This window comes from Pongo abelii, chromosome 8 (genome assembly GCF_028885655.2).
Source record: "Pongo abelii isolate AG06213 chromosome 8, NHGRI_mPonAbe1-v2.0_pri, whole genome shotgun sequence".
NCBI lineage: Eukaryota > Metazoa > Chordata > Mammalia > Primates > Hominidae > Pongo > Pongo abelii.
Genome location: NC_071993.2, coordinates 101,735,363 through 101,751,451, shown reverse-complemented (window position 1 = coordinate 101,751,451; position 16,089 = coordinate 101,735,363). Strand labels below are relative to the sequence as shown.

At 38.4% G+C, this 16,089-nt stretch overlaps 1 protein-coding gene across 2 annotated transcripts in view; it reads right to left on the bottom strand.

The window, feature by feature from the left end:
- CYP2C9 (cytochrome P450 2C9) overlaps window positions 1-16,089 on the bottom strand; it is a 77,567-nt gene that overhangs the window by 39,604 nt on the left and 21,874 nt on the right. Inside the window, exons 4-5 of one of the 2 annotated variants that reach the window (XM_024253966.3) lie at window positions 15,131-15,291; window positions 13,784-13,960 (exon numbers count right to left, since the gene is read on the bottom strand). In XM_024253966.3, coding sequence (XP_024109734.3) covers window positions 13,784-13,960; window positions 15,131-15,291 — 338 coding nt within the window. The remainder of the gene's footprint in view (window positions 1-13,783; window positions 13,961-15,130; window positions 15,292-16,089) is intronic. The other variant, XM_024253967.3, reaches the window with a different exon arrangement.

The window sequence follows — 16,089 nt, the reverse complement described above, 5'->3', positions numbered from 1 at the left end:
CAGCCTCGCTGCCGACTTGCTGCTTGATCTCAGACTGCTGTGCTAGCAATCAGCGAGACTCCGTGGGCGTAGGACCCTCTGAGCCAGGTGCGGGCTATACTCTCCTGGGGCACCGTTTCCTAAGCCCGTCGGAAAAGCACAGTATTCGGGTGGGAGTGGCCCGATTTTCCAGGTGCCGTCTGTCACCTCTGGAAGGGGAACTCCCTGACCCCTTGCGCTTCCCGAGTGAGGCAATGCCTCGCCCCTGCTTCGGCTGGCGCACGGTGCGCTCACCCACTGACCTGCGCCCACTGTCTGGCACTCCCTAGTGAGATGAACACGGTACCTCAGATGGAAATGCAGAAATCACCCGTCTTCTGCGTCGCTCGCGCTGGGAGCTGTAGACCGGAGCTGTTCCTATTCGGCCATCTTGGCTCCTCCTCCCTGTAGCATTTTTATACATCAAAAATGTTCATGCTGAAAGCCAATCAAGAACTCAATCACATTTACAATAGCCACAAGAAAAAACCTAGGAATACAACTAACAAAGGGGGCAAAAAGGTCTCTACAAGGAGAGCTACAAAATACTGCTGAACAAAATCATAGATGACACAAACAAATGGAAAAACAGTTCATGCTTATGGATTGAAACAATCAATATCATTAAAATGGCTAGACTGCCCAAAGCTATCTACAGATTCAATGCTATTCCTATCAAACTACCAATGTTATTTTATTCTAAAATTCATATGGAACCAAAGAAGAGCCCAAATCCAAAGCAATCCTAAGCAAAAAGAACAGTGGGAAGCTTCACATTAAGTGACTTCAAACTATACTGCAAGTTACAGTAAACAAGAGAGCATGTAACTGGTACAAAACACAAACTGAACAGAAGTAGAGAGCCAGAAATAAAGCCACATACCTATAGCCATCAGATCTTCAACAAAGTTGACTAAAAATAATCAATGAGGAAAGAATTCTCTATTTAGTAAATTGAATGAGGATAACTGACTAGCCATATGCAGAGTGAAACTGGAACACTTCCTTGTACCATATACAATAATTAACTCGAGATGGCTTAATGATCTAAATTTAAGACCTCAAACTATAAGAATCTGATGGAAAAAAATCTATAAAATACCATTCTGGATACAGGCTTTAGCAAAGAATTTATGAATAATTCCTCAAAAGCAATTGGAACCAAAATGAATATTGACAAGTGGGACCTAATTAAAGAGCTTCTGCACAGCAAGAGAAACTATCAACAGAATAAACAGACAACCTACAGAATGGGACAAAATATTTGCAAACTGTGAATCCAACAATGTTTCAATAGTGAGAATCTATAAGGAAGTTAGACAATTCAACAAGTTAAAAAACAAGTAACCCTATTAAAAAGTGGGCAAAGGACATATGTCCTTCCAAAGAAGACATACACATGGCCAACAAGCATATGAGAAAATACTGGACATCACTAATCATCAGAGAAAGGCAAATCAAAACCACAATGAGATATCATCTCATACCAATCAAAATGGATATGATTAAAAAGCCAAAAAATAACAGATGTTGGTGAGACTGCAGAGAAAATAGAACACTTATATACTACTGGTGGGAATGTAACTTAGTTCAGCCACTGTGGAAAGCAGTTTGGAGATTTCTCAAAGAACTAAAAGCAGGACTACCATTCGATGCAGCAATTCCACTACTGGGTACGTACCCAATGGAAAACAAATTGTTCTACCAAAAAGACACGTGCTAGTAGGTCCATCCCTGCACTATTCACAATAGTAAAGACATAGAACCAACCAATCATGTGTCGCATAAAAAAATGTGGTATATATACACCATGAAATGCTATGCAGCCATTAAAAAAAATCATGTCTTTGCAGCAACATAGATGTAGCTGGAGGCCATTATCTTGAGAGAATTAATGCAGCAACAGAAAACCAAATACCACATGTTCTCATATAAAAGTGGGACACAAAGATGGAAAAAATACACAAGGAATTACTATAGAGGGTAGAGAGATATAAAGGCAAGGGCTGAAAAACTACCTATTGGGTACTAGTCTCACTAACTGGGTGATGGCATTATTTGTACCCTAAACTTCAGCATCACACAATATACCTATGTAAGACACATGAATGTGCACTTCAAAATAAAAGTTGAGAACAATTGGAGCCAAGATGGCCGAATAGGAACAGCTCCAGTCTATAGCTCCCAGCGTGAGTGATGCAGAAGATGAATGATTTTTGCATTTCCAACTGAGGTAATGGGTTCATCTCACTGGGGATTGTGAGACAGTGGGTACAGGACAGTGGGTGCAGTGAATGGAGCCTGAGCTGAAGCAGGGCAAGATATCACCTCACCCGGGAAGTGCAAGGGGTCAGGGAATTCCCTTTCCTAGCCAAGGACACATGGCACCTGGAAAGTAAGGTCACTACCACCCTAATACTGTGCTTTTCTGGTGGTCTTAGCAAATGGCACACCAGGAGATTATATCCCATGCCCGGCTCACGGAGCATCACTCATTCCTAACACAGCAGCCTGAGATCAAACAGCAAGGCAGCAGTGAGGCTGTGTGAGGGGCACCCCCCGTTGCCGAGGCTTCAGTAGGTAAACAAAGTGGCTAGGAAGATCGAACTGGGTGGAGCCCACTGCAGCTCAAGGAGGCCTGCCTGCCTCTGTAGACTCCACCTCTGGGGGCAGGGCATAGCCAAACAAAAGGCAGAAGAAAATTCTGCAGACCTAAATATCCCAGTCTGACAGCTTTGAAGAGAATAGTGGTTCTCCCAGCATGCAGCTGGAGATCTGAGAATGGACAGACTGCCTCCTCAAGTGGGTCCCTGACCCCTGAGTAGCCTAACTGGGAGTCACTCCCCATAGGGGCAGACTGACACCTCACACGGCTGGGTACTCCTCTGAGACAAAACTTCCAGAGGAACAATCAGGCAGCAACATTTGCTGTTCACCAATATCCACTGTTCTGCAGCCTCTGTTCCTGATACCCAGGCAAACAGGGTCTGGAGTGGACCTCCAGCAAATTCCAACAGACCTGCAGCTGAGGGTCCTGACTGTTAGAAGGAAAACTAACAAACAGAAAGGACATCCACACCAAAACCCCATCTGTACATCACCATCATCAAAGACCAAATGTAGATAAAACCACAAAGATGGGGAAAAAACAGAGCAGAAAAACTGGAAACTGTAAAAATCAGAGTGCCTCTCCTCCTCCAAAGGAACACAGCTCCTCACCAGCAATGGAACAGAGCTGGATGGAGAATGACTTTGATGAGTTGAGAGAAGAAGTCTTCAGACGATCAAACTAGTCTGAGCTAAAGGAGGAAGTTTGAACCCATGGCAAAGAAGTAAAAAACCTTGAAAAAAGATTAGATGAATGGCTAACTAGAGTAACCAATGCAGAGAAGTCCTTAAAGGACCTGATGGAGCTGAAAATCATGGCAAAAGAACTACGTGATGAATGCACAAGCCTATGTAGCTGATTCGATCAACTGGAAGAAAGGGTATCAGTGATGGAAGATGAAATGAATAAAATGAAGTGAGAAGAGAAGTTTAGAGAAAAAAGAATAAAAAGAAACAAACACAGCTTCCAAGAAATATGGGACTATGTGAAAAGACCAAATCTACATCTGACTGGTGTACCTCAAAGTGACGGGGAGAATGGAACCAAGTTGGAAAACACTCTGCAGGATATTATCCAGGAGAACTTCCCCAACCTAGAAAGGCAGGCCAACATTCAAATTCAGGAAATACAGAGAACACCACAAAGATACTCCTCAAGAAGAACAACTCCAAGACACATAATTGTCAGATTCACCAAACTTGAAATGAAGGAAAAAATGTTAAGGGCAGCCAGAGAGAAAGCACGGGTTACCCACAAAGGGAAGCCCATCAGACTAACAGCTGATCTCTCAGCAGAAACCCTACAAGCCAGAAGAGAGTGGGGGCCAATATTCAACATTCTTAAAGAAAAGAATTTTCAATCCAGAATTTCATATCCAGCCAAACAAAGCTTCATAAGTGAAGGAGAAATAAAATCCTTTAACCACAAGCAAATGCTGAGAGATTTTGTCACCACCAGGCCTGCCCTAAAAGAGCTCCTGAAGGAAGCACTAAACATGGAAAGGAACAACTGGTACCACCCATGGCAAAAACATGCCAAATTGTAAGCTCATCAAGGCTAGGAAGAAACGGCATCAACTAACGAGGAAAATAACCAGCTAACATCATAATGACAGGATCAAATTCACACATAATAATATTAACATTAAAAGTAAATGGGTTAAATGCTCCAATTAAAAGACATAGAGTGGCAAACTGGATAAAGAGTCAAGACCCATCAGTGTGCTGTACTCAGGAAACCCATCTCACATGCAGAGATACACATAGGCTCAAAATAAAGGGATGGAAGAAGATCTACCAAGCAAATGGAAAACAAAAAAAGGCAGAGGTTGCATTCCTACTCTCTGATAAAATAGACTTTAAACCAACAAGAACAAAAGGGACAAAGAAGGCCATTATATAAAGGTAAAGGGATCAATTCAACAAGAAGAGCTAACTATCCTAAATATATATGCACCCAATACAGGAGCACCCAGATTCATAAAGCAAGTCCTTAGAGACCTACAAAGAGACTTAGACTCCCACACAATAATAATGGGAGACATTAACACCCCACTGTCAACATTTGACAGATCAACAAGACAGAATGTTAACAAGGATATCCAGGAATTGAACTCAGCTCTGCACCAAGCAGACCTAATAGACATCTATAGAACTCTCCCCCCCAAATCAACAGAATACACATTCTTTTCAACATCACACCACACCTATTCAAAAATTGCCCACATAGTTGGAAGTAAAGCACTCCTCAGCAAATGTAAAAGAACAGAAATTATAACAACCTGTCTCTCAGACCATAGCACAATCAAACTAGAACTCAGGATTAAGAAACTCACTCAAAACAGCTCAATTACATGGAAACAAAAAACCCTTCAAAAAATCAATGAATCTAGGAGCTGTGTTTTTTAAAATATCAACAAAATTGGTAGACTGTTAGCAAGACTAATAAAGAATAAAAGAGAGAAGAATCAAATACATGCAACAAAAAATGATGAAGGGGATATCATCACTGATCCCTCAGAAATACAAACTACCATCAGAGAATAGTATAAATACCTGTACAAAAATAAACAAGAAAATCTGGAAGAAATGGACAAATTCCTCGAGAAATACACTCTCCCAAGATTAAACAAGGAAGAAGTTGAATCTCTGAATAGACCAACAACAGGCCCTGAAATTGAGGCAATAATTAATAGCTTACCAACCAAAAAAAGTCCAGAACCAGATGGATTCACAGCCAAATTCTACCAGAGGTACAAGGAGGAGCTGGTACCATTACCTCTGAAACTATTCCAATCAATAGAAAAAGGGAATCCTCCCTAACTCATTTATGAGGTCAGCATCATCCTGATACCAAAGCCTGGCAGAGACACAATAAAAAAAGAGAATTTTAGACCAATATCCCTGATGAACACCGATGCAAAAATCCTCAATAAAATACTGGCAAACCAAATCCAGCAGCACATCAAAAAGCTTATCCACTATGGTCAAGTGGGCTTCATCCCTGGGATGCAAGGCTGGTTCAACATATGCAATCAATAAATGTAATCCAGCATACAAACAGAACCAAAGACAAAAACCACATGATTATCTCAATAGATGCAGAAAAGGCCTTTGACAAAATTCAACAATGCTTCATGCTAAAAACTCTCAATAAATTAGGTATTGATGGGATGTATCTCAAAATAATAAAAGCTATTTATGACAAACACACAGCCAATATCATACTGAATGGCCAAAAACTGGAAGCATTCCCTTTGAAAACTGGCACAAGACAGGGATGCCCTCTCTCAACACTCCTATTCAACATTGTGTTGGAAGTTCTGGCCAGGGCAATCAGGCAAGAGAAAGAAATAAAGGGTATTCAATTAGGAAAAGAGGAAGTCAAATTGTCCCTGTTTGCAGATGACATGATTGTATATCTAGAAAACCCCATTGTCTCAGCCCAAAATCTCCTTAAGCTGATAAGCAACTTCAGCAAAGTCTCAGGATATAAAATCAATGTACAAAAATCACAAGCATTCTTATACACCAATAACAGACAAACAGAGAGCCAAATCATGAGTGAACTCCCATTCATAATTGCTTCAAAGAGAATAAAATACCTAGGAATCCAACTTACAAGGGATGTGAAGGACCTCTTCAAGGAGAACTACAGACCACTACTCAATGAAATAAAAGAGGATACAAACCAATAATAGACAGACAGGTAAATAATGAGTGAACTCCCACTCACAATTGCTACAAAGAGAACAAAATACCTAGGACACAAACAAATGGAAAAACATTCCATGCTCATGGGTAGGAAGAATCAATATCATGAAAATGGCCATGCTGCCCAAGGTAATTTGTAGATTCAATGCCATCCCCATCAAGTTACCAACGAATTTCTTCACAGAATTGGAAAAAACTACTTTAAAGTTCATATGGAAGAAAAAAAGAGCCCGCATTGCCAAGTCAATCCTAAGACAAAAGAACAAAGCTGGAGGCATCATGCTACCTGACTTCAAACTATACTACAAGGCTACAGTAACCAAAACAGCATGGTACTGGTACTAAAATAGAGATGTAGACCAATGGAACAGAACAGAGCCCTCAGAAATAATGCCACATATCTACAACTATCTGATCTTTGACAAACCTGAGAAAAACAAGAAATGGGGAAAGGATTCCCTATTGAAGAAGTGGTGCTGGGAAAACTGGCAGCCATATGTAGAAAGCTGAAACTGGATCCCTTCCTTATACCTTATACAAAAATTAATTCAAGATGAATTAAAGACTTAAATGTTAGACCTGAAACCATAAAAACCCTAGAAAAAAACCTAGGCAATACCATTCAGGACATAGGCATGGGCAAGGACTTCATGTCTCATACACCAAAAGCAATGGAAACAAAAGCCAAAATTGACAAATGGGATCTAATTAATCTAAAGAGCTTCTGCACAGCAAAAGAAACTACCATCAGTGTGAACAAGCAACCTACCAAATGGAGAAAATTTTTGCAACCTACTTGTCTGACAAAGGGCTAATATCCAGGATCTACAATGAACTCAAACAAATTTACAAGAAACAAACAAACAACCCCATCAAAAAGTGGGCAAAAGATATCAACAGACATTTCTCAAAAGAAGACATTTATGCAGCCAAAGGACACATGAAAAAATGCTCATCATTACTGGCCATCAGAGAAATGCACATCAAAACCACAATGAGATACCATCTCACACCAGTTAGAATGGCAATCATTAAAAAGTCAGGAAACAACAGGTGCTGGAGAGGATGTGGAGAAATAGGAACACTTTTACACTGTTGGTGGGACTGTAAACTAGTTCAACCACTGTGGAAGTTGGTGCGGCAATTCCTCAGGGATCTAGAACTAGAAATACCATTTGACCCAGCCATCCCATTACTGGGTATATACCCAAAGGATTATAAATCATGCTGCTATAAAAACACATGCACACGTATGTTTATTGTGGCACTATTCACAATAGCAAAGACTTGGAACCAACTCACATGTCCAACAATGATAGACTGGATTAAGGAAATGTGGCACATATACACCATGGAATACTATGCAGCCATAAAAAAGTATGAGTTCATGTCCTTTGTAGGGACACGGATGAAGCTGGAAACCATCATTCTCAGCAAACTATCACAAGGACAAAAATCCAAACACCATATGTTCTCACTCATAGGTGGGAATTCAGCAATGAGAACACATGGAAACAGGAAGGGGAACTTCACACAGGGGCCTGTTGTGGGGTGTGGGGAGGGGGGAGGGATAGCATTAGGAGATATACCTAATGTAAATGATGAGTTCATGGGTGTAGCACACCAACATGACACATGTATACATATGTAACAGACCTGCACATTGTGCACATGTACCCTAAAACTTAAAGTATAATAAAAATAAATAAATAAATAAAAGTTGAAATTTTTTTAAAAAGAAGGCATTTCATATGGTATGATTTTAAAATCCCCAATGGTCATAACTAAATATAAAATTTAAGATAAACTTGCCTTTTAAACTAAACCAGACCCTTGCAACAGAAGAAAAAAGAATATCTAATACCTACATAAATTGAAAACTATCCCATGTTCAAGGATTGGAAGACTTAATATCATTAAGATGGCAATACTCCTCAAAGTGATCTAAAAACTCATGCAATTCCTATCAAAATACCACTGGTCTTTTTTCCAGAAATGGAAAAGTCGATTGTTCAATTGATATGCAACTACATGGTGATGAAGCAGCTACGTTGTCTGGGATATACATCCTCAGGTTTGTCATCATGCCTCAGAAAAATTTAGGACATGGACACATCTGAGTGGGTTATGTAGCAGAAAGTTTAATAGAAGAAAGGAGAGAAAATAGCATCTTCTTGTGAGACAGACGGACTTTGGAAAAGGGGGAAGGAGGTGAACCACAGCAGATTGCATAGGGAGGCTGGAGGAAGCAGTGTCTGATTTACATAGGGCCCAGAGATTGGTTTAATCAGGTGTGATATTTACATAGCAGGTGGGGAAGGCTGGCCTCCCCAATGTAATCTTATTATGCATATGGACTTTCCACTTGACCATTGCCATCTTATCTGCTCCTTACTGTACACGTGGCTGGCACAGGGGAGGGAAGATGGAGCTGCCATTTTGAACTTGCCTAGTCACAGGTAGTTCTTTACTACCAGCATTCACTCGTGCAAGTTTCCAGCTTCCTCGTGTATGTCTGCAGCTCGATTTTACAAGCTTCTCTTTGTTAGAAAATGATTTGGGGCTGCTTTCCATTAAAAAAAAATCCTTACTGAGGACTCCCAAATGCTTACTATTTGCCTAAGTAATTTCTACTTAATTTCTGTATCTGTGAGTACTCAGTTTCCAACTTCAAACTTACTACAAACTATAATAATCAAAACAGTGTGGCACTAGCATAAAGACAGACATCAAGACAAATTGAATAAAACTGAAATCACGAAATAAACCTAAAGATCTATGGCAAATTTACTTTCATCAAGGGTGCCTAGACCATTCAATCCAAGGAAAGAATCTCTTCAACAAATGGTGATGAGACAATAGGACAGTGAAATGCAGAAGAATGAAGCTGAGATCTTCCTTACTTCACTCCAGATGAAAAATATAACTGAAAATAGATGGAAAAACTTAAATATAAGAGCTAAAACAATAAAACTCTTAGAATAAAATATAGGGGTAAATCTTCATGACTTCATATTTGGCAATAGATTTATAAATTTGATACCAGAGGAGCAAAAGGAAAAATAGATAAACCAAACTTCATCAAAATTAAACTTTGTGCAGCAAGAATATAATTAAGAATGTGAAATGACAACCAACAGCATGGGAGGAAATATTTTCATATTATGTATATGAAGGAGTTTAATGTTTTGAATACATAAACCATTCTAACAGCTTAAAAAGAAAAATAAAGTCAACTTAATTTAAACAGAAAATGTTCTTGAATGGCATTTATCCAAAGAAGATATACATGTGGGTAATAATATATTAAAAGAAGTTCAAAATCATTAGTCATTAAATACAAGTTAAAACCACAATGAGAGCTGGGCGCAGTGGCTCACACCTGTAATCCCAGCACTTAGGGAGGCCAAGATGGGCAGATCACCTGAGGTCAAGAGTTCGAGACCAGCCTAGCCAAAGTGGAGAAAACCCATCTCTACCAAAGATATAACAATTAACCAGGTGTGGTGGCACATGCCTGTAATCCCAGCTACTCTGGGGGCTAAGGAAGGAGGATTGTGTAAACCCAGGAGGTGGAAGTTGCAGGGAGCTGAGATCATGCCACTGCACTCCAGCCTGGGTGACAGAGTACGATTCTGTCTCTAAATAAATAAATAAATAAAACCACAATGAGATAACACTTTACATTCACTAGGATGGCTTCAATAAATACAGAAAATTACAATAATTAGCAACTATGTGGAAAATAGAAATCCTTCTACATTGCCAGAAGGAATATAAAATGCCACATTCACTGTAGAAAAGTTTGGCTCTTATACAAGAAGATAAGAATAAAATTACCATTTGACCCAGCAATTCAACTCCTGAGAATATACCCAAGAATGTTGAAAACATGCCCATAAAGAAACATACACAAATGGTCAAAGCAAGATTATCTATAAGAGCCAAAAGTTGGAAACAATGCAAATGTCCATAAACAGATGAATAACAAATTGTGATATATGTGCATGGAAAAATAAAATATATTTCAGCGACAAAAAAGAATGAAGTACTGATACACGTTGTGACTTAGATGAGCCTCCAAAACATTATAAGTGAAAGGACTCAGACATAACAGGTTACATATGCTGTGAGTCATTTATATATCCATAACAGGCAAATCCATAGAAACAGAAAGAAGATTAAAGGTTATTACATGATGGGGTGGAGGAATGGAGTGATTATTTAATGAATATGTTGTGTTTTTGTGGAGTGATAAAAACATTTTGAAACCAGAGGAAGCTGGTGGTTTTGCAACATTGTGAATACATTAAATACCACTCAAGTCTACACTTTAAAATGGTTAATTGTATATTGTGTGAATTTCACTTCAATTTTAAAAATGGCATAATTCCCTGATCTACTGATTTAATGCAATCCTGTCAAAATCCCCATTGCCTCCTTTGAGAAAATTGACAAGTATATTCTAAATTTCATATGAAGATTCACGGGACCCAGAATAGTGAAAACGGTATTGAAAAAGAACAACAAAAGACTCACACTCCTTGATTTGATTTAATAACTTGATATTAATATAATACTACAGTAATTAAGATGGTGTACTATAGGGATTACGACAGACATATAGATCAATGGAGTACAATTGAGAGCACAAAAAAATAAAAAACCCTTCACACATTTATAGTCATTTGGATTTTGACAAGGTTGCCAAGACAATTCAATGGAGAAAAAATAGCCTTTTCAACAACGGTGCGATGACAACAGCATTGATGTTTACACGTTATCTGATAGACACCAAATTCCAACTGTTATCCGTACAAATCATTTTCGTTTACACTCAATAAAGGCTTCCCTTCCCTCTTCCATCCACCTACTCTTTCCCATCACCCACCTCTGCACCTCCATGTAGAGCATTCCAACCCATCTGAAACCCCTCCTCTGACTCTCACTGCAAATATTTTATGGCCTATTTCAATTTGCAGGAATGCAGGAAACCCACCTAGGTTAAGCCATTCTATCCCATTCTCAAATAAACTGTGTGCAATAATGACGCCCATCTTCATCATATGGCATATTTTGTATTTTCACATTTGTCAGTAATTGATTCCATTTCACCTGAAGTGTGCATTCTGTTTCTCCTTGGGTAGATTTATATATATATACTTTAAATTCTGGGGTACATGTTCAGAACATGCAGATTTTTTACATAGGTATACACGCACCATGGTGGTTTGCTGCAACCATCAACCTGTCATCTACATTAGGTATTTCTCCAATGCTATCCCTCCACAAGTCCCCCACCCCCTGACAGGCCCTGGTGTTGATGTTCCCCTCCATGTGTCCGTGTGTTCTCATTGTTCAGCTCCCACTTATGAGTTAGAACATACAATGTTCGGTTTTCTGTTCCTGTGTTAGTTTGCTGAGGATGATGGTTTCCAGCTTCACCTATATCCCTGCAGAGGACATGAACTCATCCTTTTTTATGGCAGCACAGTATTCCATGGTGTATATGTGCCACATTTTCTTTATCCAGACTGTCATTCATCAGCATTTGGGTTGGTCCCAAGTCTTTGCTATTGTGAATAGTACTGCAATAAACATACGTACACATGTGTCTTTATGGTAGAATGATTTATAATCCTTTGGATATATACCCAGTAACAGGATTACTGGGTCAAATGGTATTTCTCATTCCAGATCCTTGAGGAATCAGCCACTGTTTTCCATAATGGTTGAACTAATTTACACTCCCACTAACAGTGTAAAATCATTCCTATTTCTCCACATCTTCTCCAGCATCTGTTGTTTCCTGACTTTTTAATGATCACCATTCTAACTGGCATGGGATGGTATCTCATTGTGGCTTTGATTTGCATTTCTTTAATGACCCAGTGATGATGAACTTTTGTTCTTTTTGCTTAGATTTTCTTGGCTATGTGGGCTCTTCTTTGGTTTCATATGAAATGTAAAGTTGATTTTTCTAATTCTGTGAAGAAAGTCAATGATAGCTTGATGGGGATAGCATTGAATCTATGAATTACTTTGGGCAGTGGCCATTTTCATGATATTGATTCTTCCTACCCATGAGCATGGAATGTTTTTCCATTTGTTTGTGTCCTAGGTATTTTGTTCTCTTTGTAGCAATTGTGAGTGGGAGTTCACTCATTATTTGGCTGTCTGTCTATTATTGGTGTATAGAAATGGTTGTGATTTTTGCACATTGATTTTGTAAACTGAGACTGTACTGAAGTTGCTTATCAACTTAAGGAGATTTTGGGCTGAGACAATGGGGTTTTCTAAATATACAATCAAGTCATCTGTTAATAGAGACAGTATGACTTCCTCTCTTCCTATTTCAATACTTTATTTCTTTCTCTTGCCTGACTGCCCTGGCCAGAACTTCCAATACTATGTTGAATAGGAGTGTTGAGAGAGGGCATCCTTGTCTTGTGCTGGTTTTCAAAGGGAATGCTTCCAGCTTTTGTCCATTCAGTATGATATTGGCTGTAGGTTTGTCATAAATAGCTCTTACTATTTTGAGATATGTTCCATCATTACTTAGTTTATTGAGAGTTTTTAGCATGAAGGGTGTTGAACTTAATCAAAGGCCTTTTCTGCATCTATTGAGACAATCATGTGGTTTTTGTCATTGGTTCTGTTTATGTGATGGATTACATATATTGATTTGCGAATGTTGAACCAGCCTTGCATCTCAGGGATGAAGGCTACTTGATCATGGTGGATAAGCTTTTTGATGTGTTGCTGGATTTGGTTTGGCAGTATTTTGTTGTGGATTTTTGCACTGATGTTCATCAGGGATATTGGCCTGAAATGTTCTTTTTCTGTTATGTCTCTGCCAGGTTTGGGTATCAGGATGATGCTAGCCTCATAAAATGAGTTAGGGAGGAGTCCCTCTTTTTCTATTATTTGGAATAGTTTCAGAAAGAATAGTATCAGCTCCTCTTTCTGCCTCTGGTAGAATTCGGCTGTGAATCCATCTGGTCCTGGACTTTTTTTGGTTTTTAGGCTATTAACCACTGCCTCAACTTCAGAACTTGTTATTGGTCTATTCAGGGATTTGACTTCTTCCTCGTTTAGTCTTGGGAGAGTGTATGTGTCCAGGAACTTATCCATTTCTTCTAGATTTTCTAGTTTATTAGCATAGCGGTGTTTTAGTATTCTCTGATGGTAGTTTGTATTTCTGTGGGCTCAGTGGTGATCTCCCCTTTATCATTTTTTATTGTGTCTATTTGATTCTCCTCTTTTTTCTTCTTTATTAGTCTATCTAGTGGTCTATTTTGTTATTCATTCATACAATAAAAACTTAAAATGCTTCTCAAGTGTTACTGTTTGACCAGTAAAACATCCTTAGTAAACACAGAACTAGTCAACAAATCACAAATTCACAAGCAGTCACATAACTAAGCTTTTGTTAACATTTTACCTTCTCCATTTTCATCAGGAAGCAATCAATAAAGTCCTGAGGGTTGCTCACGTCCATCGATTCTTGGTGTTCTTTTACTTTCTCCAAAATATAACTTTTAATAAAAGCAATGTTTTTAAGTAATTTGTTATGGGTTCCCGGGAAATAATCAATGATAGGAGAAAAATTATTGCAGATCTAAGAGAAAACAATAATTTATTAAATTAAAAGATTTTAATAAAAGCACACATACCATATACCAATCTCTGGTTGTAAATTACAGCTATAAATGGAAATAAAATATATTGTATATCTTGATGGGGAAATTTTTATTGTACATATGTAGTAATTCTCTGGTTATAAAAGATTTGAGAAAGAAAATTCTGACCAGAGAATCAATTCTAACCAGATGATAATCATTTCCTAGACTCATACCTCCTTTTTATAGTATAAAAGCATCTTTATGTTAATTCTGTTACTTTTTACAATTCTTCTCTATAATCTTGAAATATAAGATGGCATGAATTACTACATTCATGTTTTGTAGATGACAGCATAGGTTAAAAGAATTTGGACAACCTGATTGATAGTACAAAGCTAGTCCCTACTATGTTGATTTCTATCAAGCAGCCTCTGAAATTGAATTAGTATTTTAGAAGTAGGAGGGGCTCAAAGATACTTCAAATTCCAGCTGTGCACCAGAGCAGTTAAATGACTTCTATAAAATCACACAATTATTATTTAGGCAGAGAATAAAACATGCCAACTCAGCACAGAGTATAAGTGTGATGTCTGTTTATGGTTCATACACCATAAAACCAATAATTTTGTCATTCCTAACCCAGCTATCTCATCAGCTAGAATCCCCACTGATATATCAAACACCCCTGCCCTATTCAGTATTTCTTGGCAGCTTCTATAGTCCCAAATATTCTCCCTCCTTGAAGGAGATAATGTCTTTTAAATTAGGATATTTCTGTCACATAATACGACATAGTGTGAATTGAAGGACAAGCCTTGTGAGTAATGGAGACCTCCAAAGTGCCTGGATATCCATGGAGTGATATGAGCACACTTTGGGGCTGTCAACAAAGTACTTTATAGAAACAGGGCTTTGGAGTTTAGCGGGAAAAACATTGATGAGGGAGCTAATGGACTTAGAAACTAGGCCTATATTGAGGCATTTATTTCCCATGCATAAAATAAAGGGCTTGGCCATCTTTCCCAGATATTCACCCCAAGGCTGTCTGGGCAAGACTGTAGTATTCAAAAATGTACTTCAGAGCTTGATCCATATAGAATTTTGGATTTGTCAGAAAAAAAAAAGGGCATAAATGGTTTCTCAGGAAGCAAAAATCTTGGCCTTACCTGGATCCAGGGGCTGCTCAAAATCTTGACATTTTCATTCAACTTTTCCATCAGGTTAAGAAATTGCTGATCTTTATAATCAAAACGTTTATGGAAAATAATGGAGCAGATCACATTGCAGGGAGCACAGCCCAGGATGAAAGTGGGATCACAGGGTGAGGCTGAAGAATTAGAAACAATTTAAAATACTATTAAACTTTAGATATAAAACACTGTATTTGTTAACAGATAATAGTAGTTTAGAAATTTTAAGCACTATCTTACCTACAAATTCCCTTAACAGCAAAAAAGAGTTCGGCATGCATAAAATCAACACTTCACTTCTACATTAATCCTGAGTTGACCGTTCCAACCTAGCTGGTTGTTCAAATACTAAATTTACATTCCCAGCCTATTTGTCTTTTATTTTGGAAAGAATAAAAAGACATTTTCTTAAAACCTAATAATTCATGTTTCAGAGGGAATCACATCAGTCTGCAAAGTCTGTAGACAACAAGGCACTGAGATGGAAAGGGCAAGAATAGTTGGAGATTTCAAAGATTTTTATATATAATGAATAGCTGAAAGAGTCATGTGTTGAGCCAGTAGGGAGGAACCAAAGAGACTGTGGGTGAATTCATGTCTTTAAGAAAATAAATGTAAGAAGCAGAATGTGTTTTATGTGTAGGAAAACAAATATAAATGAATAATATGCCTAACATAGATTAGTTTGTCAAAAAAATTAAATGAAAACTTTGTTGTTGTTTGTTGTTTTTGTTTTTTGTTTGTTTGTTTTGAGATGGAGTTTCACTCTTGTTGCCTGGGCTGAAGTGCAATGGCATGATCTCAGCTCACCACAACCTCTGCCTCCTACGTTCAAGTGATTCTCCACCTGAGCTTCCCAGGTAGCTGGGATTACAGGCATGTGCCACTACGTCCGGCTAATTTTGTATTTTTAGTAGAGACGGGTTCCTCCATGT